Source organism: Ranitomeya variabilis, chromosome 4 (genome assembly GCF_051348905.1).
Source record: "Ranitomeya variabilis isolate aRanVar5 chromosome 4, aRanVar5.hap1, whole genome shotgun sequence".
In the NCBI taxonomy this organism is placed as follows: Eukaryota; Metazoa; Chordata; class Amphibia; order Anura; family Dendrobatidae; genus Ranitomeya; species Ranitomeya variabilis.
The window spans coordinates 384368440-384394107 of record NC_135235.1 but is presented as its reverse complement, the minus strand read 5'-3'; the positions used below and the strand labels follow the sequence as shown (position 1 = coordinate 384394107).

Below are 25668 nucleotides of genomic sequence, written 5' to 3'. Positions count from 1 at the left end.
CGGGTTGGTCCTCGGCTTTGTGTTGGGGACTTGGTGTGGTTGTCTTCTCGTTTTGTCCCTATGAGGGTTTCTTCTCCCAAGTTTAAGCCTCGGTTCATCGGCCCGTACAAGATATTGGAGATTCTTAACCCTGTGTCCTTCCGTTTGGACCTCCCTGCATCTTTTTCTATTCATAATGTTTTTCATCGGTCATTGTTGCGCAGGTATGAGGTACCGGTTGTGCCTTCCGTTGAGCCTCCTGCTCCGGTGTTGGTTGAGGGCGAGTTGGAGTACGTTGTGGAAAAAATCTTGGACTCCCGTGTTTCCAGACGGAAACTCCAGTATCTGGTCAAATGGAAGGGATACGGTCAGGAGGATAATTCTTGGGTGACTGCCTCTGATGTTCATGCCTCCGATTTGGTCCGTGCCTTTCATAGGGCTCATCCTGATCGCCCTGGTGGTTCTGGTGAGGGTTCGGTGCCCCCTCCTTGAGGGGGGGGTACTGTTGTGAAATTGGATTTTGGGCTCCCCCGGTGGCCACTGGTGGAATTGAACTGGTGTGCATCATCCTCTCTGTTCACCTGTTTCCATCAGGATGTGGGAGTCGCTATTTAGCCTTGATCCTCTGTCACTTCCATGCCGGTCAACATTGTAATCAGAAGCCTTTCTGTGCATGTTCCTGCTGCTAGACAACTCCCAGCTAAGTTGGACTTTAGTCCTTGTTTGTTTTTGCATTTTGTTCCAGTTCACAGCTGTAGTTTCGTTTCTGTGTCTGGAAAGCTCTTGTGATCTGAAATTGCCACTCTGATGTTATGAGTTAATACTAGAGTCTTAAAGTAATTTCAGGATGGTGTTTTGATAGGGTTTTCAGCTGACCATGAAAGTGCCCTTTCTGTCTTCCTGCTATCTAGTAAGCGGACCTCAATTTTGCTAAACCTATTTTCATACTACGTTTGTCATTTCATCTAAAATCACCGCCAATATTTGTGGGGGCCTCTGTCTGCCTTTCGGGGAAATTTCTCTAGAGGTGAGCCAGGACTATATTTTCCTCTGCCAGGATTAGTTAGTCCTCCGGCCGGCGCTGGGCGTCTAGGGATAAAACGCAGGCTACGCTACCCGGCTACTGTTAGTTGTGCGGCAGGTTTAGTTCATGGTCAGTTTAGTTTCCATCCTTCCAAGAGCTAGTTCTTATGTTTGCTGGGCTATGTTCTCTTGCCATTGAGAACCATAACACATGATGCTCGATACTGTATAATGGCCACACACAGTTCTCCATACTGTATAATGACCCCCCTCCTGTATGCATGGCTCATATTCCCCCCTGTATGCATGGCTCACATTCACCCCCCCTGTATGCATGGCTCATATTCCACCTCCCCCCCTGTATGCATGGCTCATAATTCCCCCCCCGTATGTATGGCTGATGGCTCATATTCCCCTGTATGCATGGCTCATAATTCCCCCCCCCCCCGTATGCATGGCTGATGGCTCATAATTCCCCCCCCCTGTATGCATGGCTGATTTCTCATACTCCCCGGTATGCATGTTTCATCTCTCCATCCCCTCCCCCGCTCCTTCTCCCATCTTGCATGGCTCGGGCAGCTTACCTTCCTCCTTCACCCCCCGCCCCCCGTCCCTCATACTCACCTGTCAGCTGTCAGCTGTCCCACAAACCGCGCGGCTGTGCCGACATCCTCCCTCTGGCTCTGTCCCGCTGCAGCGCCTTCTTCCTGAGTGAGCGGTCATGTGGTACCGCTGATTAAGGTCATGAATATGCGCATATTCATGACCTTAATCAGCGGTACCACATGACCGCTCACTCAGGACGCGCTACAGACGCTGAGACCAGGCATCGCTGGAGCAGGGTGAGTATCGTCTTCAAGGAGAGTGGGTGGGACTCGGAGGCGGGCGGGGGCGGTTTGGTGGGGGGGCGGGGAGGTCGGTCGCGTTTGTGACCCGGGACTATAAAAAAAAAAAAAACCTTACTCAGGTGCCGCCCCCGCAATGTCGCCGCCCTAGGCACGTGCTCTCGAGTGCCTAGTGGCAAATACGGCCCTGGCTCTAATAGCGCACGGTGCCGCACTGGTGATCACAGCAATTGACGCTGTATCATGTGTTTAGTACTGATGGCTCTGTCGGGCGCTAGATAGCAAACATCCACCTTACACGAGCAGTCATACACAAGGGAGGGGATGATTAATGAGCGACTTTCACACATCAACACACACACGATTTCAAGTATACACTAGCGTATGGCCATGCGGTCATGCAAACCTTTTATAGCTGCAGCAAGTACAGGACCTTCCCAGAAGGACCAATGGGAGGCTGCCACAGAAGTTGAGCACCTTCAGGACCTTCCTAGAGGACCAATGGGATTTGCTGCAGTATCTAAACATGTGACCCTTGATCTCCAATGAGAGATCTTACCCTGGGCATGCTCAGTATGTGAAAAGCAGGACTTAGTCCCAGAAAGGCCTGCTCGCTGCTGAACATTGCTGGCTACAAGGATAGAGCCTGGAAGAGCAGCAGTAACCAGTCATCCAGTATCAGCCTGAGCTAGATGCTGGGACTGATGTCTCGGCTGAGCAGACTCCACTGCGGCTGGAGAAGAATGGGAGACCGCACGGAGATGGTTCGAGATTCCCCCTGTGCAGAGGCGGGAACTCGACAACTAACACAAACTTTGTTAAAAAAAGGCACCATTTTCCAAGACCCGTAGCGCCTCCATTTTTTACCTTGATTCAACAAGTTGATAAAGTCCAAAGTTACTTTAACAAGTGCCTTCATATTCTGCATTATGTCACTTCTGACAACCCCATGTGGCTGAGGGCCCAGTTCGAAACCTGAAATGACAGAGACAATCATTAATATAGTGACACAGCAGATGTCTGTGTTCTGATGCTAGAAAAATAAACGATTTTCAAAGAGCTTTTTAACAGGGCTGTCTGCTAGCAATGTCAGCGATGTGTTTCTAGGCAATCACACGACATTATGTCACAGGACTGCTGCAGCCAATCAAACATCACTGGAATGGTGCCAGTCCAGAAAGTGAGCAAAGGTAGGTAGGTAGGTAGGTAGATAGATAGATAGATAGATAGATAGATAGATAGATAGATAGATAGATAGATAGATAGATAGATAGATAGATAGATAGATAGATAGATAGATTTTTTATTATGGACACTTTAGCATTTAAGTAGGATTAGTCAGCAGTGGACTACCCCTTTAAGGTACATCTGCTATAGTAGCCAGGGCCAGAAAGTAAATAAGACTTCAAATAAATGCATAATGCCTACTCTGTCTCCTACCTTGCTTTTTCTTTCTCATCTTCTGTTAGGTTTTATATTGTGTTAAATGTATGACATCATGTATGAACTGGAAGTTAAAACTAGAATTGTCAAACTAACAAAACCCTGTGGACCTGATTCATTAAGACTGGCACTTTGCACATCAGACTTAAGAAATGGGGCTGCTTTGGGAGGATGTGATTAATTGCCTAATTCATTAAGTCACACACACACCACTAAATAATTTGGGTGCATCTTACAAATGGTAAGTACCTTTGCTAGAAATGTTACTCTAGCTGGAGGCTGCAATTCATTGAAAAGGATATAAAATTGAAAAAAACAGCATGGAAAAAAGGCAGCTGGATTTACCAAATCCAGATTACAATATTCATGAGCTACAGTATGCGACAGGTCCCATGATAAAGGTGGAGGAGGCACAGGTGAAAAGTACTGAAGAGTATCCACTTACACCTATCACTCATAGGGGACAATTGCCTAGTAGTATAATAAACAAACAAGGATTGTATACAGGTCCTTCTCAAAAAATTAGCATATAGTGTTAAATTTCATTATTTACCATAATGTAATGATTACAATTAAACTTTCATATATTATAGATTCATTATCCACCAACTGAAATTTGTCAGGTCTTTTATTGTTTTAATACTGATGATTTTGGCATACAACTCCTGATAACCCAAAAAACCTGTCTCAATAAATTAGCATATTTCACCCGGCCAATCAAATAAAAGTGTTTTTTAATAACAAACAAAAAAACCATCAAATAATAATGTTCAGTTATGCACTCAATACTTGGTCGGGAATCCTTTGGCAGAAATGACTGCTTCAATGCGGCGTGGCATGGAGGCAATCAGCCTGTGACACTGCTGAGATGTTATGGAGGCCCAGGATGCTTCAATAGCGGCCTTAAGCTCATCCAGAGTGTTGGGTCTTGCGTCTCTCAACTTTCTCTTCACAATATCCCACAGATTCTCTATGGGGTTCAGGTCAGGAGAGTTGGCAGGCCAATTGAGCACAGTAATACCATGGTCAGTAAACCATTTACCAGTGGTTTTGGCACTGTGAGCAGGTGCCAGGTCGTGCTGAAAAATGAAATCTTCATCTCCATAAAGCATTTCAGCCGATGGAAGCATGAAGTGCTCCAAAATCTCCTGATAGCTAGCTGCATTGACCCTGCCCTTGATGAAACACAGTGGACCAACACCAGCAGCTGACATGGCACCCCACACCATCACTGACTGTGGGTACTTGACACTGGACTTCAGGCATTTTGGCATTTCCTTCTCCCCAGTCTTCCTCCAGACTCTGGCACCTTGATTTCCGAATGACATGCAAAATTTGCTTTCATCAGAAAAAAGTACTTGGGACCACTTAGCAACAGTCCAGTGCTGCTTCTCTGTAGCCCAGGTCAGGCGCTTCTGCCGCTGTTTATGGTTCAAAAGTGGCTTTACCTGGGGAATGCGGCACCTGTAGCCCATTTCCTGCACACGCCTGTGCACGGTGGCTCTGGATGTTTCCACACCAGACTCAGTCCACTGCTTCCTCAGGTTCCCCAAGGTCTGGAATCGGTCCTTCTCCACAATCTTCCTCAGGGTCCGGTCACCTCTTCTCGTTGTACAGCGTTTTCTGCCACATTGTTTCCTTCCAACAGACTTACCATTGAGGTGCCTTGATACAGCACTCTGGGAACAGCCTATTTGTTGAGAAATTTCTTTCTGGGTCTTACCCTCTTGCTTGAGGGTGTCAATCATGGCCTTCTTGACATCTGTCAGGTTGCTAGTCTTACCCATGATGGGGGTTTTGAGTAATGAACCAGGCAGGGAGTTTTTAAAAGCCTCAGGTATCTTTTGCATGTGTTTAGAGTTAATTAGTTGATTCAGAAGATTAGGGTAATAGGTCGTTTAGAGAACCTTTTCTTGATATGCTAATTTATTGAGACAGGTTTTTTGGGTTATCAGGAGTTGTATGCCAAAATCATCAGTATTAAAACAATAAAAGACCTGACAAATTTCAGTTGGTGGATAATGAATCTATAATATATGAAAGTTTAATTGTAATCATTACATTATGGTAAATAATGAAATTTAACACTATATGCTAATTTTTTGAGAAGGACCTGTACAGTGCAAGTCACACAGATAGTTGTAGTGAACAGTCTTACAGCCTATGGGTTTGCTCACACTTGCATATAGATACATTGAGTGCAATGTGATAGAACATCTCATTGTACCTGCACCAATGTTATTCAATGAGGCACTGTTCATATGCAACTTTTTCCTCTGCCTGCTGCCTATGGCTGCATAGAACGGAAGAGTCATCAATTCAAGTCAATGGATGCGAGAAAACATTGGAGGGCACACGGACCACCAGTATGCTGTCTGATTTCTACAATAGGCACAAATCACAAAGAAAAAAATATATAATAAATATCTATAGATAGATAGATAGATAGATAGATAGATAGATAGATAGATAGATAGATAAAGAATACTAGAGCAGCACAAAAAATACAAAAAAAGCAGAAAAAAGGAAAGTTGGGTGCAAAGTCCCCCAGGCATAGACCAAACCTCAATTGCAGTAATCCAAAAGACGAAGGCAGCACACCATTGGTAGTGGAAAAGGCAGGAGCTACTTTTATTAGCCCGTCTCAGATAGATAGATAGATAGATAGATAGATAGATAGATAGATAGATAGATAGATAGATAGATAGATAGATAGATAGAGTTGTGCTCAAAAGTTTACATATCCGGCAGAATTTTTGCTTTCTTGGCCTTTTTTTCAGAGAATATGAATGATAACACCAAAACGTTTTCTCCTCTCGTGATTAGCGGTTGTGTGATGCCATTTACTGTCAGACTACTGTGTTTTCTCTTTTTAAATCATAATGATAATCCAAAACATCCAAATGACCATGATTAAAATTTTACATATCCCATTTCTTAATACTGTGTCTTGCTCCCTCTAACATCAATGACCGCTTGATGTCTTTTGTGGTAGTTGTGGATGAGGTTCTTTATTTTCTCAGATGGTAAAGCTGTTCACTCTTCTCGGCAAAAAGCCTCCAGTTCCTGTAATTTCCTGGGCTGTCTAGCATGAATTGCCTGTTTGAGATCTCCCCAGAGTGGTTCAATGATATTGAGGTCAGGAGTAGAGTTGAGCAAATATGTTCAGGTTCCCTCTTATTCGGCAAGCTATAGCACTTACCGAATAAGCTGCAGAGGGGGCCCAGCTTCCTGGATCGCACCAGCTGATCGGTGCCACAGCTACATGTGTGGCGGCTGTGTCACAGTCACAGCACATGCATAGAGAGCCTGTTTGTTATGCTCTCCATGCATGTGCTGTTAAACAGCCGCGACACATGGTGTTTTGGCGCTGATCAGCCGGCACGATCCAGGAAGCCTGTTTCCCTCTGCAGCTTATTCGGTAAGCACTGTAGCTTGCCGAATAAGAGGGAACCCGCACATATTCACTCAACTCTAGTCAGGAGACTGAGATGGCCACTCCAGAACCTTCACTTTTGTTCTGCTTTAGCTAATGACAGGTCAACTTGGCCTTGTGTTTTGGATCGTTGTCATGTTGGAACATGCAAGTACGTCCCATGCGCAGCTTCTGGGCTGATGATTGCAAATTTGCCTCCAGTATTTGCTGATAACATGCTGCATTCATCTTTCCTTCAACTTTGACAATGTTTAATGTGCTTTTGTAGCCCACACATGCCCAAAACATCAGCGATCCACCTCCGTGCTTTACAGTAGGAATGGTGTTCATTTCATCATAGGTCTGGTTGACCTCTCTCCAAATGTAACGTTTATGGCTGTGGCCAAAACGTTCAGTTTTGGTCTCATCACTTCAAATTACCTTGTTCCAGAAGTTGTGAGGCTTGTCTCTGTGCTGTTTTAAGTATTGTAGGTGAGATACTTTCTGGAATTTGCGCAGTAATGGCTTTCTTCTGGCGACTCGACCATGTGGCCCACAAAAATTATTCCACAAAATATTGATTTCTGAACTCTTCATGAGTTAAAACAATAGTATTGTTGTTTCTAAATGATTATGAACTTGTTTTCTTTGCATTATTTGAGGTCTGAAAGCACTGTTTTTTTTTACATTTTGACCATTTCTCCTTTTCAGAAAAAAAAAAAAATTTATTCGGAGACGTTGTCAGAAGTTTATAGAATAAAAAAACAATTTACATTTTACTCAAAAATATACCTATAAAGAGAAAAATCAGACAAACTGAAAATTTTGCAGTAGTCTCTTAATTTTTGCCAGAGCTGTAGTATGTGAAAGATGATGTTAAAAACGCATGACATACGGATGTCATACAGATGCTAGGAGAGAAAAAAAAGCAGACTGGCATGACATGTGGAATGACATACACCTGACACTTGCCAACTTTTCTGGCTAAGAATCTGAGCGATTTTATATACGCAGATGTAGTCGAACCCTATTAGTGATACCCATGCCATTAGATAAGGTGGGCTAATTCACCACACTGTGTCTTAGGTGTGCGCTCACTCTGGCCGATTGGCTCCAGGTCTCCATAGCGACATGTCCTCTGAGGTCTCTTGCTCCACGCCTCCATCCTGATGCATCAGATGGGTGTGTTGACTAGTGACTTCGGACGCCGCGCTTTGGACATCCGGCTTCTGGCTCAGCTAGCATCAGCGCACTTCCTATTCGCTACTCATAGGCTATGTTCACAAGTTGCATTTTTTTCTGCATATTTGCTGCGATTTTGTTGTCTCTTGTGCATGCTGATAAAGTTTAGTGCCCCAAAAAAGTAATGATGCAACTTCCTTAAGGTTTTTGCCCCAAAAAACACAGCAAAACCTGATACATCAGTTTTTTGCTGCATTTTTGCACTTACACATTGTTCTTATAGGTGAAAAATCACTTAAAACACACTGAAAGAAGTGAATTGTTTTCCAAATCAGTCAGGAAAATAAAACCAATGTATGTGTATGTGATTTTTGAAATCTCATAGGCTTTGCTGCAGCTTAAAATTTGCATTAACCCCTTAAGGTATTTTCATTTTTGCAATTTCGTTTTTTGCTTGCCTTCTTCCCAGAGCCATAACTTTTTTTATTTTTCCGTCAATATGGCCATGTGAGGGCTTGTTTTTTGCAGGCTAAGTTGTACTTTTGAACGACACCGATGATCAGATCACCTCTATGTACCAGAATTGCTCACTTGCTATGAGCGCCCACCCCTGGGCAGTGCTCATAGCAGTCCGGCAATGACAATCATAGAGGTCTGGTGGAGACCTCTGGTTGTCATGCCAACCCAGCGGCGGCCCGCAGTCATGTGACATGGGCACCGATGAGCGGGATTTCCGGCACGCTTGCTGGAAGCACGAGTTAAAGGGGTTGTCCACTACTTTCAATTAACCCCCAATGTATCCCCCCGGGGCCCCTGATGAATTGTGCAAATACCTTTTGTTGCCATTTTCGCCTGTGAGCGGCGCTGTAGCGGCGGCTAAGTCCGGGTCACGTGACCCCCAGGCTGCAGCCGCCGCTTATTTCCGCCGATGTCACGTCAATTTCCAGACTCTGGAAATTGACGTGACGTCAGCAGCAGGTGTGTCCCAGCCACACAGTCAGAGCAGTCACTCATTAAGAGTGACTGGGCTGTGGGCGGGGCTGGTGGCTGCCTGCGGGGCTGTGCTGGGGGCGGGCGGGGCTAGGCAGGGATGATGAAGGTGCGGGCGCTGGGGTCTGTATGTTCGTGCCGGCACCGGTGCTCTGCGTGCCAGCGCCGGAATGTGGGTACGGCGCCGGGGCTCTGCGCTGGCATGTGGGGGTGGGGGCCGGCGCCGGTGCCCTGCGTGCCAGCGCCGGTATGTGGGTACAGCGCCGGGGCTCTGCGCCGGTATGTGGGGGTGGGGGCCGGGGCTCTGCTGCCGGTGCCGGTATGTGCTGGGTCTGCTGCGGGGGGTGGGGTGGTCTTTGGTGTGTGTGTGTGTCTCTCTGTGTGCAGGCATTGTCCGATGGGACTACAAGTCCCATCGGGCTCTGCCTGCTACAGTAACAGTCAGTGACACATTAGCCAATGATGGGACAGTAGTAGTCCCATCATCCGGCTAATGTGTTGAATGTAAAAAACCCCCACACATATACAGTACATACACACATACAGAACATGCGCCATGCGACGACATGCACCATGCAACAACATGCAGCATGCGACGACATGCAGCATGCTCCATGCGACGACATGCTCCATGCGACGACATGCTCCATGCGACGACATGCTCCATGTGACGACATGCTCCATGCGACGACATGCTCCATGCGACGACATGCGCCATGCGACGACATGCACCATGCAACAACATGCAGCATGCGACGACATGCAGCATGCTCCATGCGACGGCATGCGCCATGCGACGACATGCTGCATGCGACGACATGCGCATACAGTACATACATACAGTACATACATACAGACATACAGTACATATAACATAGAGTACATACTCACCATCACTTGTCACTTTGATCCCCGAAGCCATTGTCATCTGTAAAAAATATTAAAATAATAAACAAACAATATACTCCCTGATCCGCAGAAATCCAATTAAAACGAGTGTCCCACGACGATCTCCCGTGGAGAGCAGGAGCCTCTGCTGATGCAACCACTCTCCAGGGGCTCCAGGAACACAATGAGGGGAGGAAGGTATCCTTCCACAATGTATTCCCCACAATGTATTCCTACGCCCCTGTGAGAAAATAGTCCCTAGTCTCACTTTATGGCATGCTGTATGAGAAAGTTCCCACCCAGCTTTTTGCCATAAAGTGAGACCAGTGAACTATAGTAACCTCAGTGATGCAGTGCAGGAGCCATTGTCTCCTGTCAGTGTGTCACTGAGGGTTCTATAGAGCAGTGACATCACCCAATGTCACTGTTCTATAGGGGAGATCGTCGTGGGACACTCATTATTAATTGGACTACGGCGGACAGGTAGTATACGGTTTATTATGTTACGTTTTTTGCAGGCACTGAATTATGGTAAGTATGGTTAAATGAAGAATATTAAAATACTTTTTCCTAATGTGTGCGTGTTTTATTAACCCTTTTTTAGTATTGGATTAATAATGGATAGGCGTCTTATTGACGCCTCTCTGTTATTAACCCGGCTTAATGTCACCTTACAATAGCAAGGTGACATTAACCCCTTATTACCCCATATCCCACCGCTACACGGGAGTGGGAAGAGAGGGGCTAAGGCTGGTTTCACACTTGCGTTTTTATCTGCATGCGTTTTAAAAAAAAACGCATGTGTGAAAAAACGCATGTAAACACAGTAAAACGCTGCGTTTTTTAGACGCATGCGTTTTTGCATGTAGAAAAAAACACGGCGTTTTGCCGCGTTTACATGCGTTTTTTCATGCGTTTGCGTTTTTAAAACGCATGCTGAGAAGTGTGACAGCTGCCAATCATCAAAATCCACAAGAAAACCCACTATAAATAGAAATAGCTACAGACAGAAATACGTGGCACTGAAATACGTGGCACGTGGCACTTACATACGTGGCACTGAAATACGTGGCACTGAAATATGTGGCACTGAAATACGTGGCACGTGGCACTTCCATACGTGGCGCTTAAATCCGTGGCACTGAAATATGTGGCACGTGGAACTTAAATACGTGGCACTGAAATACGTGGCACTTACATAGGTGGCACTTACATCCATGGCACTGAAATACGTGGCACTGAAATCCGTGGCACTGAAATCCGTGGCACTGAAATCCGTGGCACTGAAATACGTGTCGCGTGGCACTTAAATACGTGGCACTTACATACGTGGCACTTACATACGTGGCACTTACATACGTGGCACTTACATACGTGGCACGTGGCACTTACATATGTGGCACTTATATACGTGGCACGTGGCACTTACATACGTGGCACTTATATACGTGGCACTAAAATACGTGGCACTGAAATATCGTGGCACTATGACTGTCAGAAAATGTTCATTAAACGGTTAGGGTTTGGATCCCTTTATCACCCTGATGGTGGTGGGTGGTTTTTCAGTGTTTTTTCTGTTTTTTTTCTATATAACGCATGCGTTTTTAATGCAAACAAACGCATGTGCTTAAAAACGCATGCGTTTACATAGACAGCAATGCATTTTTTTGCCGCAAATAAACGCATGCGTTTTTTTGCGGCAAAAAAACGCTGCTAAAAATTACTACAGGTTGCATTTCTGCAAATGAACGCGCGCGTTCAAAAACGCATGCGTTGCCGAAAACGCGTCAAAACGCATGCGTTTTTAATGTTAAGTATAGGAAAAAAACGCATGCGTTTCTTAGCGCTAAAACGCAGCGTCCAAAAACGCAAGTGTGAAACCAGCCTCAGTGCCGGAATTGGCGCATCTTACATCTTACATGTACATCTTACAGACGCGCCATTTCCGGGGCGGCTGCGGACTGGTATTTGTAGCCGGGGGGGACCAATATCCATGGCCCCTCTCTAGGCTATGAATATCAGCCCGCAGCTGTCTGCGTAGCCTTACTGGCTATAAAATATAGGGGGACCCCACGTTATTTTTTTGGGGGGTCCCCCTATTTTAATAGCCAGTAAAGGCTACGCAGACAGCTGCGGGCTGATATTCATAGCAGGCTACAAATATTGGCCCCCGGCCGTCGGCTTTCCCCCTCTGGTGCAGAAAATTGCGTGGGAGCCCACGACTTTTTTTCTGTTTCTTTATTAAATTAAACGCTCATTAAGGCCTGTTTCACACTTGCGTCGGTACGGGTCCATCGCTATGCGTCGGGCCTACGTACTGACGCACGTTGTGAAATTTGTGCACGTCGTGGGCAGTGGATGCAGTTTTTCAATGCATCAGCTACCCATTCTGAAGTCCGGGGAGGAGGGGGCGGAGTTTTGGCCGCGCATGCGCGGTAGAAAATGGCAGACGCGAGGGACGTGCCAACGGTCCGCCAAAACACGACGCATCCGTTGCACGACTGACGCGACGTGTGGCAATCCATCGCGATCCCTCACTAATACAAGTCTATGGGTAAAAAACACATCCTGCGAGCACATTTGCAGGATCCGTTTTTTTCCCAAAAAGACGGATTGCTAAAAACGCAAGTGTGAAAGTAGCCTTAGGCTGCTTTCACACTAGCATCGGTAAGGGGCTGTCGCGCTGTGTCGCTAATAAAAGTCTATGCAGAAAAAACGCATCCTGCAGACAACTTTGCAGGACACGTTTTTCTCCACAACGACGCATTGCGATGTGCAGTGCACGGCGCAAGCGTGAAAGAGGCCTTAGAAACATCGGCCTTTCTATTATATATCTATGGATATATCTATCTATAGATATATTTATAGATAGATATATCTATAGAAACATAGATGTATCTATCCATATATTTGGCTGCGTTCACACATCAGGTTTTTGCCGTGAGGCACAATCCGGCAAGTTTTGAAAAAAACGGATCCATTTTTTTCCGCCGGATCCGTTTTTTTCTCATAGAGTTGTATTTGCGCCGGATTGCGCCTGATGGCCACACGTTTCATCCGATTTTTACCGGATCCGTCAAAAAAGCTGTTTCCGCCGGATGGAAAACACATACAGAGGAACGTTTTTTTCTGTCCGGCGAAAAAACGCACAGCGACGGATACGGCAAAAAAACCTATGAAATTGAGCTGTGAAATGTTGAATACGGCCTTGGAATCCTTTTTTCATGCATGTTTCCATTCAAATCATGCACATTTTCCGTTTATTTACTTATTTCCAAAAACGGCATTAAAACCGCGCATAAACCGCACCAAAAAAAGCATCAAAACTGCACCAAAAACTGCATCAAAACTGCACCAAAAACTGCATCAAAACCTGGTGCAGTTTTGCAGTTTTGGTGCAGTTTGCAGTTTTGGTGCGGTATTGATGCAGTTTTTGGTGCGGGTTTGATGCAGTTTTTGGTGCGGTTTTGATGCAGTTCTTGGTGAGGTTTTGATGCAGTTCTTAGTGTGGTTTTGGTGTGGTTTTGATGGAGTTTTTGGTGCGATTTTGGTGCGGTTTTTGCGCAGTTTTGATGCAGTTTTTGGTGCAGTGTTGATGCAATTATGGTGCGGTTTTGATGCGATTTTTTTCAGTTTTGATGCATTTTTTATGCAGTTTTTTGCACGGTTTTGATGCATTTTTTAATTCGCTTTTGTTGCGGTTTTTGCACGGTTTTTAGGTGTTTTGGTGCGTTTTTGAAAGGTAAATAAAGATGTATTATTGAACAAAAAAAAAGATTTGTGATGTCATTATTGTCCAACCTCCTCTTTTACATTTGTCCAACCCACACTCCTTTAAACACACAGATAGACAGATAGATGATAGATGAAATGGATAGACAGATCTACATATAGATAGATCTATAGATGCATACATCTATCTATTCCTATATCTATCTGTAGATGTGTCTGGATAGATATATCTATTGATAGATGTATGGATAGCGTAGGGTGTGTGTCCACTGTCCGGATTACATCCGAATGAGCTGCAGATTGTATGCTGCGTACTTGTAGTTCCATCGGATGATGCCTGCACACACACCCCAAAAGACCCCCCCCACAGCCCCGCACACATCCGAACAGCCCACAGACATCGCACACACCTGAACAGTCCCGCACAGCGCAGCACACATCCGAACAGCCCGCAGACCCCGCCCGCCCACACATAGACGCACACCGTCACCACCCACACACTTCCATCCTCCCGAGCTGCTGCGTTTCTCGGACCCACATCCGCAGCAAAACTGCAGATCTTTTTTACATCTGCGGTTTTGCGGCGGATGTGCCCGACTCAATGAAAGTCTAAGGCCATGTTCACACATAGCGGTTTTTACCGCGGATCTGCGGCAATTTTGATGCTGCGGGTCTGCAGCAGTTTCCATTGCGTTTACATTAACATATAAACCCTATGGAAACCGCAAACCACTGTGCACATGCTGCGGGAAAAAACGCGCAGAAACGCAGCGATTTAAAACCCGCAGCATGTCACTTCTTTGTGCAGAAAGGCAGCGATTCTGCACCCATAGGAATGCATTGAACCGCTTACTTCCCGCATGGGGCTGTGCCCACGTTGCGGGAAGTAAGCGGATAATGCGCGGTTGCTACCCGGGGTGGAGGAGAGGAGACTCTCCTCTAGGCCCTGGGAAGCATGAATAGTGTAAAAAAAAAGAATTAAAATAAAAAATGATGCTATACTCACCTCTCAGCGCTGCCCGCGGCCGTCCGGTATCAGGGTTGGTGTGCGAGCAGGACCTGCGGTGACGTCGCGGTCACATGACCGTGATGACGCCTGGGTCACATAACCGTGACGTCACGAAGGTCCTTCTCGGCACAGCATCTTTGGAACTGGACCGCCGGGTGCATCGCCGAGGAGATCGCGACGTCAGAGGGTGAGTATAGCCAATTTTTATTATTTTTTACATTACTATTGATGCTGCATATTGCTGCATGTGCAGCATCAATAGTATAGGAGTAATCCCGCAGCGGAAATCACGGAACAAACCGCGATAAATCTGCAGGGATAACCGCAGCGGTTTTGCCCTGCAGATTTATCAATTCTGCTGCGGGAGAACCCGCAGAGCACGCCGCAGAGTGTGCACATGGCCTAAAGGTGCAGAAACGCTGCAGTTCCGCACAAAAGAAGTGACATGCTGCGAGAAAAGAAAGCTGCGTTTCGGTGCGGCCTTTTCCGCAGCATGTGCACAACAAGTCTGCGGCTCCCATAGACTTACATTGGTTGTGCACTACACTGCGGATTTGATGCAATTCAAAAAACGCTGCGGATCTGCAATCAAATCCACAATGTGTGCACACAGCCTTAGCATTTAGGGAACCGAGCAAAAAAGCCAAGCAAAAAACAAGTGTGGGATTGCACTTTTTTTGCCATTTCATTGCACTTTGAATTTTTTTCACATTATCTGTTACACGACATGGTAAAACCAATGGTGTCGTTCAAAAGTAGAACTTGTCCCGCAAAAGATAAGCCCTCACATGGCCATATTGACGGAAAAATTATGGCTCTGGATAGAAGGGGAGCGATAAACGAAAACAAAAAAGCTGCATGGGTGAAGGGGTTTAGAAACATGGATATGGACATATCTATGGAAATAGACATATATCTGTATGTATCTATCTATCTATCTATCTATCTATCTATCTATCTATCTATCTATCTATCTATCTGTCTGTCTGTCTATCTATCCCATATCTATCTATCTATCTATCTATCTATCTATCTATCTATCTATCTATCTATCTATCTATCTATCTATCTATCTATCTATCTATCTGTCTTTCCCTCTATCTGTGTGTAATGGAGTGTGGGTTGGACAAATGTAAAAGAGGAGGTCGGACAGAAATGACATCACAAATCTTTTTGAAGCTAGAGGGGGGAGAGGAGGGAGGGGTTTGGGTGTGTTTTGGAGTGGGTGTGCTAAGTTCAGGCTTAGAGGACAGTGCAATGCATCATGGAACTTGTAGTATTAGAGCACAATAACTCAGGAGAAAGGAAGTTGTCGATTAACCCCATGAGAGCTGAATCCAGCACTAAAGTGGGCTGCTACAGCATGATAAAAGGTAATATTGCTAAAATAAACACAGTAGATGTTTTCAGTGGCACATAATAGCAAGATTTATGAAAAAAAAAAAAGGTTATAGTAGTGGACAACTTCTTTAAATGCTGCATTTAACTAGTTAACAGCCGCGGGTGGATCGCAATTCCACCCGCGGCTGTTAGAGGAACATGTTAGTTGTTCAAAACAGCTGACACGTGCCGGAAAATATGTTGGCTCAGCTCTGGAGCCCATATCATAGGGAGGAAGTCCGACATCGGCATACTATTATGCCCGGTGTTGGAAAGGGGTTAAAAACCACAGCAAAAATGCAATGTGTGAACACAGCCTTAGGTTTTCTGCAGGCAAAACCTGCTCTCTTGGCAATAAGGAAGCTTCTTTTAAAAAAGCAGCATTTGCCGCATTTTTGACATAGTTTTTGCTGTGTTTTTCATTCTGATACAGTTTAGTGCCTGTTCCTGAGTTTTCTACACCAAATCGCAGCAAAACCTGATACTTGTGTTTTTGTTTAGTTTTTGCTGCTTTTTTGGACTTCTCATTGCTTTTTATGGGTGAAAAGATGCTGCAAAAATGCTGAAAAAAGTGACATGCTGCAGTTTTAAAAAATGCAGCAAATTTCCAATTCAATTTGGAAAAAGAAAACAATGCATGTGCATGAGATTTCTGAAATCTCATAGCTTTTTCTGGTAATGTAAAAAGCAGCTTTTAATTTGATTTAAAAAAAATGCAGTAAAAACGTGACGTGTGAACATAGCCTTACTATTGGTAAGTCTGACTATAAAAGATGCAGCGCCCGCATCTCTGGCTGCAGTCCCTCTCTCCCTTTTGGTAAGTTTTGGTAAGAGGGAGGAGTGGTCTGTTTCCATTGGAGAGCAATCATACACCTAGCTGCCATTAACATATGTAATAACAATTTGTATGAGTTCTTTCCCATCATTTTTTAATAGAAACATTTAGTAGACAGATGGCAGGATCCAGCCCAACTTCCACAAAAAGAACCTTTTGTATTAAGGTTTTCACCAATTCCCAGAATCCCGCCACCCCCGGGCAAGACCAAAAGATGTGGTATTGAGAGCCGGAAGACAGCAACGCTGAGGTGTCCAGCAAGGAGAGGTGAGTGTTTTTTTTTTTAATTTTATGTTTGGAGCATTATATGGGCCCCATTCTCCATGGAGCATTATATGGGTCTCATTATGTATGGGAGCAATATATGGGGCTCATTATGTATGGAGTAATATATGGGGCTCATTATACTGTTTGGAGCATTATATGGGGCTCATTATGCTGTATGGAGCAATATATGGGGCTCATTATTCTATATGGAGAAATATAATGGGGTTCATTATACTGTATGGTGCATCTATAAGATGCACCAAATCTGGTGCTTACCTCGCTCTTCCCACTTGCCCTGTAATGGTGGCAAGTGGGGTAATGGTTTGGCTGAGGTTTACTGTTGTGAATTCCGTTCTCGGACTCCCTCCTGTGGTCATGAATGGTACTTTGGTTAGTTCTGCTCTTGGACACCCTCTGGTGGCTTCGAGCGGAACTGCTGGTCACTGAGGTTGGCTTTATCAGCTGCCTCATTTATTGCTATGTTGGTTTCCCTATTTAACTCCACTCAGATCGTTACTTCATGCCAGCTGTCAATGTTTCAGTATTGGTTCAGATCTCTCTTGGACTTCTCTGAGGACCTGTCTACTCCAGCAGAAGCTAAGTCTTTGCTAGTTCATTTGTTGTTACTGCTTCCTGAATATATTTCTTAGTACTGCTAAATTCTAGTCCAGCTTGCTATCATGACATTCCCTTGCTAGCTGGTAGCTCTGGGGGTGCAGAGTGGCACCTCCACACCGTGAGTCGGTGTGGGGAGTCTTTTGCTTACTCTGCGTGGCTTTTTGTAGATTTTTGTGCTGACCGCATAGTTCCCTTTTCTTTCCTCTGACTATTTAGTTAAGTCTGGCCTCCTTTGCTAAAACCTGTTTCATTCCTGTGTTTGTGACCTTCCTCTTAACTCACAGTCAATATATGTGGGGAAAAGCCTTTATCTTTGGGGAATTTCTCTGAGGCAAGGTAAGGCTTCTATTTCTATCTTTAGGGGTAGTTAGCTCTTAGGCTGTGAAGAGGCGTCTAGGGAGAGTTAAGTACGCTCCACGGCTATTTCTAGTGTGTGTGATAGGAGTAGGGTTTGCGGTCAGCAGAGTTCCCACTTTCCCAGAGCTAGTTCCGATTTTTGAGTTTACTCATCAGGTCATTCCGGGTGCTCCTAACCACCAGGTCCATAACAGTACAGCTGGCCATCAAAGTGTTAATGCATCTCAAAAGAGGGATAAGAGAAGTTCTGAACCCATTTTTTTTTCTTTGCAGTGTGTTTTGTCTCTCTTTTCCCCTTAACCTCTGGGTGGTTCAGGACTCAGGTGTAGATATGGATATTCAGGGTCTGTCCTCTTGTATGGATCAACTTACTGCAAGGGTACAAAGCATTCAAGATTATGTAGTTCAGAATCCGATGTTAGAGCCAAGAATTCCAATTCCTGATTTGTTTTCTGGGGATAGATCTAAGTTTCTGAATTTTAAAAATAATTGTAAACTGTTTCTTGCTCTGAAACCCCGCTCCTCTGGTGACCCCATTCAGCAAGTAAAAATTATTATTTCTTTGTTGCGTGGCGACCCTCAAGACTGGGCATTCTCCCTTGCGCCAGGAGATCCTGCACTGCTTAATGTAGATGCTTTTTTTCTGGCCCTTGGATTGCTTTATGATGAACCGAATTCAGTGGATCAGGCAGAGAAAATCTTGCTAGCTTTGTGTCAGGGTCAGGATGAAGTGGAGGTATGTTGTCAGAAGTTTAGAAAATGGTCTGTGCTTACTCAATGGAATGAGTGTGCCCTGGCAGCAATTTTTAGAAAGGGTCTTTCTGAAGCCCTTAAGGATGTTATGGTGGGGTTCCCCACGCCTGCTGGTCTGAATGAATCAATGTCCTTGGCCATTCACATTGATCGGCGTTTGCGTGAGCGCAAGCTTGTGCACCATTTGGCGGTGTCCTCTGAGCAGAGGCCTGAGCTTATGCAATGTGATAGAACTTTGACCAGAATTGAACGGCAAGAACACAGAAGTCAGAATGGGCTGTGTTTTTACTGTGGTGACCCTACTCATGCTATCTCTGATTGTCCTAAGCGCACTAAGCAGTTCGCTAGGTCTGTCACCATTGGTACTGTACAGCCTAAATTTCTTTTGTCTGTTACTCTGATTTGCTCTTTGTCATCCTACTCGGTTATGGCATTTGTGGATTCAGGCGCTGCCCTGAATTTGATGGACTTGGAGTTTGCCAGGCGCTGTGGTTTTTTCTTGGAGCCTTTGCAGTATCCTATTCCATTAAGGGGAATTGATGCCACGCCGTTGGCCAAGAATAAACCTCAGTACTGGACTCAGTTGACCATGTGCATGGCTCCTGCACATCAGGAAGATATTCGCTTTTTGGTGTTGCATAATTTGCATGATGTGGTCGTGTTGGGTTTGCCATGGCTACAGGTTCATAATCCAGTATTGGATTGGAAATCAATGTCTGTGTCTAGTTGGGGTTGTCAAGGGGTACATGGCGATGTTCCGTTGGTGTCAATTTCTTCTTCCACTCCTTCTGAAGTCCCTGAGTTTTTGTCGAATTACCAGGATGTATTTGATGAGCCAAAATCCAGTGTCCTACCCCCTCATAGGGATTGTGATTGTGCTATAAATGTGATTCCTGGTAGTAAGTTTCCTAAGGGCCGACTTTTCATTTTATCTGTGCCAGAGCACGCCGCTATGCGGAGTTATATAAAGGAGTCCTTGGAGAAAGTGCATATTCGCCCGTCTTCATCACCGTTGGGAGCAGGGTTCTTTTTTGTGGCCAAGAAGGATGGTTCTCTGAGACCCTGTATAGATTACCGCCTTCTCAATAAAATCACGGTCAAATTTCAGTACCCTTTGTCTCTGCTGTCTGATTTGTTTGCTCGGATTAAGGGGGCTAGTTGGTTCACCAAGATAGATCTTCGAGGGGCGTATAACCTTGTGCGTATTAAACAGGGCGATGAATGGAAAACAGCATTTAATACGCCCGAGGGCCATTTTGAGTACCTGGTAATGCCATTCGGGCTTTCAAATGCTCCATCTGTATTTCAGTCCTTTATGCATGGCATCTTCCGAAAGTATCTGGATAGATTCATGATTGTATATTTGGATGATATTTTGGTCTTTTCGGATGATTGGGAGTCTCATGTGAAACAGGTCAGAATGGTATTCCAGGTCCTTCGTGCTAATTCCTTGTTTGTGAAGGGGTCTAAATGTCTCTTCGGAGTTCAGAAGGTTTCCTTTTTGGGCTTCATTTTTTCCTTCTACTATCGAGATGGATCCTGTTAAAGTTCAGGCCATTTATGATTGGACTCAACCTACATCTGTGAAGAGCCTCCAGAAATTCCTGGGCTTTGCTAATTTTTACCGTCGCTTCATCGCTAATTTTTCTAGTGTGGTTAAACCTTTGACTGATTTGACCAAGAAAGGGGCTGATGTGGTGAATTGGTCCTCTGCGGCCGTTGAGGCTTTTCAGGAGCTGAAACGACGTTTTTCTTCGGCCCCTGTGTTGCGTCAGCCAGATGTTTCGCTCCCTTTTCAGGTCGAGGTTGATGCTTCTGAGATTGGAGCAGGGGCTGTTTTGTCTCAAAGAAGTTCTGATGGCTCTGTGATGAAGCCATGTGCCTTCTTTTCTAGAAAGTTTTCGCCTGCTGAGCGTAATTATGATGTTGGCAATCGGGAGCTGCTAGCTATGAAGTGGGCATTCGAGGAGTGGCGACATTGGCTTGAGGGAGCCAAGCACCGCGTGGTGGTCTTGACTGATCACAAAAATCTGACTTATCTCGAGTCTGCCAAGCGGTTGAATCCTAGACAGGCTCGATGGTCGCTGTTTTTCTCCCGTTTCGATTTTGTGGTCTCATACCTTCCAGGTTCTAAGAATGTGAAGGCGGATGCCCTTTCTAGGAGTTTTGTGCCTGATTCTCCGGGAGTCTCAGAGCCGGCTGGTATTCTCAAAGAGGGGGTAATTCTGTCTGCCATCTCCCCTGATTTGCGGCGGGTGCTGCAGGAGTTTCAGGCTGATAGACCTGACCGTTGTCCAGCGGAGAAACTGTTTTTCCCTGATAGGTGGACTAGCAGAGTTATTTCTGAGGTTCATTGCTCGGTGTTGGCCGGTCATCCTGGGATTTTTGGTACCAGAGATTTGGTGGCTAGGTCCTTTTGGTGGCCTTCCTTGTCACGGGATGTGCGTTCTTTTGTGCAGTCTTGTGGGACTTGTGCTCGGGCTAAGCCCTGCTGTTCTCGTGCCAGTGGTTTGCTTTTGCCCTTGCCAGTCCAGAAAAGGCCTTGGACCCATGTTTCCATGGATTTTATTTCAGATCTTCCTGTCTCTCAAAGGATGTCTGTCATCTGGGTGGTTTGTGATCGCTTTTCTAAGATGGTCCATTTGGTACCCTTGCCTAAATTACCTTCCTCCTCTGATTTGGTGCCATTATTTTTTCAACATGTGGTTCGTTTGCATGGCATTCCGGAGAACATTGTGTCTGACAGAGGTTCCCAGTTTGTCTCTAGGTTTTGGCGGTCCTTTTGTGCTAAGATGGGCATTGATTTGTCTTTTTCTTCGGCTTTCCATCCTCAAACAAATGGCCAAACCAAACGAACCAACCAGACTTTAGAAACCTATCTGAGATGCTTTGTTTCTGATGATCAGGATGATTGGGTGACCTTCTTGCCATTGGCTGAGTTCGCCCTTAATAATCGGGCTAGTTCTGCTACTTTCGTTTCGCCTTTTTTTTGCAATTCAGGTTTTCATCCTCGTTTTTCTTCGGGGCAGGTTGAGCCTTCTGACTGTCCTGGTGTGGATTCTGTGGTGGACAGGTTGCAGCAAATTTGGACTCACGTAGTGGACAATCTGACGTTGTCCCAGGAGAAGGCTCAACGTTTCGCTAACCGCCGTTGTTGTGTTGGTCCCCGACTTCGTGTTGGGGATTTGGTTTGGTTGTCTTCTCCTTATGTTCCTATGAAGGTTTCTTCTCCTAAGTTTAAGCCTCGTTTCATTGGTCCTTATAAGATTTCTAAAATGCTCAACCTTGTGTCATTTCGTTTGGTCCTTCCAGCTTCTTTTGCCATCCATAATGTGTTCCATAGGTTGTTGTTGCGGAGGTACGTGGCGCCTATGGTTCCCTCCGTTGATCCTCCGGCTCCGGTGTTGGTTGAGGGGGAGTTGGAGTATGTGGTGGAAAAAATTTTGGATTCTCGTATTTCGAGACGGAAGCTTCAGTACCTGGTTAAGTGGAAGGGCTAGGGTCAGGAGGATAATTCTTGGGTTGTTGCCTCCGATGTCCATGCTGCCGATTTAGTTCATGCCTTTCATTTGACTCGTCCTGATCGGCCTGGGGGCCCTGGTGAGGGTTCGGTGACCCTTCCTCAAGGGGGGGTACTGTTGTGAATTCCGTTCTCGGACTCCCTCCTGTGGTCATGAATGATACTTTGGTTAGTTCTGCTCTTGGACTCCCTCTGGTGGCTTCGAGCGGAACTGCTGGTCACTGAGGTTGGCTTTATCAGCTGCCTCGTTTATTGCTATGTTGGTTTCCCTATTTAGCTCCACTCAGATCATTACTTCATGCCAGCTGTCAATGTTTCAGTATTGGTTCAGATCTCTCTTGGACTTCTCTGAGGACCTGTCTACTCCAGCAAAAGCTAAGTCTTTGCTAGTTCATTTGTTGTTACTGCTTCCTGAATATATTTCTTAGTACTGCTAAATTCTAGTCCAGCTTGCTATCATGACATTCCCTTGCTAGCTGGTAGCTCTGGGGGTGCAGAGTGGCACCTCCACACCGTGAGTCGGTGTGGGGAGTCTTTTGCTTACTCTGCATGGCTTTTTGTAGATTTTTGTGCTGACCGCATAGTTCCCTTTTCTTTCCTCTGACTATTTAGTTAAGTCTGGCCTCCTTTGCTAAAACCTGTTTCATTCCTGTGTTTGTGACCTTCCTCTTAACTCAGTCAATACATGTGGGGGGCTGCCTTTATCTTTGGGGAATTTCTCTGAGGCAAGGTAAGGCTTCTATTTCTATCTTTAGGGGTAGTTAGCTCTTAGGCTGTGAAGAGGCGTCTAGGGAGAGTTAAGTACGCTCCACGGCTATTTCTAGTGTGTGTGATAGGAGTAGGGTTTGCGGTCAGCAGAGTTCCCACTTTCCCAGAGCTAGTTCCGATTTTTGAGTTTACTCATCAGGTCATTCCGGGTGCTCCTAACCACCAGGTCCATAACAGTTTCTGTCACCTTTGTATTGTCAGGTCTCAACAAGCCAATAGGTTATCAATGGAGATGCATCTATAAGACACCCCCATTTCTAACCCCTTAGCGATGTTATAACAAAAAACATACACACAGAATAAAGTCCTGTATTTGAAATAATGACACAGACTCCTTTATTGAATCTAAATTAAACCATACTCACCGAACACTTAATCCACTGAAGCCAATGACTCCTGCAACAAAAAGAAAATAATAAACAACAATATTCCTCACCTGTCCGCTGAGAAGATAATAATCCATAATGTCCCATGATCTGATGATTTTGAGAACAGCCGACTACACACTGACACAGGAGGTAATCGCTCCCACAGTGTGTAGCCCTGAGCTGCAGTGAGAGAGTTCATCAGCTGATCCACTCGGATGATCTTCCTTACGGCACCACCGCTGCGAGAAAAAGTTCTCACACAGTTGTGGTGCCATAAGTGAGATCACCAGAGCTGATCAACAGATGAACTCAGGTGAACTTTCTCACAACAGCTCAGTGCATACATTGCAGGAGTGATGATGCTCCTGTCAGTGTATCGCCGGCAGCTGGTTAGAGCAGTCATATCTCTAGATGTGAGTATTCTACATGTGAGATCGATGTGGGACACTCTAGAATACTTGGACTATGGCAGACAGAAGAATATGTGGTGGTTTATTATTTTTGATTGTTTGCAGAAGACAAGGGCATTATTTTGAATGTTTCTTTTTTTAAGTATGAGTACAGACGCCGGCTGTTGAGAGACTACTTCTCCCATCAGCGGCTCCCGCTATCACTGATAGCTGACGTAGCCTGATGGGCGGAGTAGTCTCTCATCAGCCGATGACTGCTGACCTGCGGTAATCTTTGTACCACGGGTCACAGTATCTCTGCGGGGTCATGCCGACATCTGACAACATGACCATGCAGCGCTGTGACGGCAGTAGTGATCTTACCGGCAGTAGCGTTACTGCCGCTCCGGTGGTTCCCACGCTGTCACACAAATTACAGCATGGGAAACACCATAGGAAGCCCATAAAAATGCCAAGAAAAACCTCAGCAAATCTGCACCAAATCCACAAACATTTTTATACCTGCAGATTTGACTGACTCAATGGAAGTCAATGGGTGAAAGACACTAAAAATCTGCACAAAGAATTGACATGCTGCAGAAAAAATGCACACTGAAAATACTTAAGGAAATTTCTGATAATGTGCACAGCACTTCAGGATTCTCATTGAATTAGCTGGCATAATGATTCCATAGCATTTTTGGTCCTTTCCACGAGGAAAAAATGCACCAAAAATGCAGCGTGTGCACATAGCCTAATAGTTTTTGCTGTCCAAAGCAGGGAATTCGGGTGGATAGGAGCCAACCACAATTTTTCTATTTCAGTCCATTTATTGTGAGCCCATAATGAAGCCCACTATGGGATCCTTCTCAAGTGAGCCACCTAGTAATATTTTATAACATCCGTTACTGATAAACCTCCTTGTGACCTATAGGAAATAAGAACTTGTTTGGAAATTCTATGTCCCCTATCATTCCAAATAAATCTCATAATGGCAGCTGGAAGGGACCTAAGTTCCCTCATTGGGACTTTGATGGGGAGAGTCTCACAATAGTAAATTAATTTGGGAAGAAGAGACAATTTAACTGAGGCTATAAGACCCATTAGTGAGAGTCAAAGCGGCATCCATTTATTCAATAACCTCTTCAGTTCTCCAATGCAGGGTGCCCAAACTTTTGCATTGGCCCATTTTCACAATTTTTAAAATGTAAAATTGAAAAAAATACATAACTAAATAAAATATATATATTTGCCTAAAATACAAAGGAAATGTTTTTAACTTTAGGACTTTTAGAGATCATTACATCTTCAACTTGCTTAACTCTTCACAATAACAGTAATTTTGACAAGGGATGCCCAAGCGTTTGAATGCCACTGTAAGTTCCAGGATGTTATTTTTAATTTTTCTATTTTTTTTAAGGACCAGTTTTGCATGGAAGGCACACATATAATAATAATCCTTCATTTGTTTAATGTAATGCCTTCCAGATTAAGAAATAGAAATGAGTCGCTGTATCATGTTACATTTGGAAGAACACTAAAATATCACATCCTAGATATCACTGAATGAAATTCCAGTTGTAAATCTTTATTCATTACATAGTGGAATGTGTTGAGAACAATAAAACCTAAAAATGATCAACGTAAATCACAACAATATCCCACGGATGTCTGGTGTTGGAATGATGCTCAAAATCAAAGTTGAAAATGAAGTTGCAGCCTGATCCAACTTCAGTGGAAATGCCTCAAGACAAGGAAATGATGCTCAGTACTGAGTGTGGCCTCCACGTGCCTGTATGACTTCCCTACAATGCCAGGGCATGCTCCTGATGAGGCGACAGACGGTCTCCTGAGGGATCTCCTCCCAGACCTGGACTAAAGCATCCGCCAACTCCTGGACAGTCTGT

At 44.9% G+C, this 25668-nt stretch overlaps 1 protein-coding gene across 1 annotated transcript in view; it reads right to left on the bottom strand.

Moving 5' to 3' along the window:
- The window catches only part of ACY3 (aminoacylase 3), a 223158-nt gene that overhangs the window by 62606 nt on the left and 134884 nt on the right, over positions 1 to 25668 (bottom strand). Inside the window, exon 4 of the mRNA XM_077250833.1 lies at positions 2715 to 2822. Within this exon, the coding sequence (XP_077106948.1) occupies positions 2715 to 2822 (108 nt within the window). The remainder of the gene's footprint in view (positions 1 to 2714; positions 2823 to 25668) is intronic.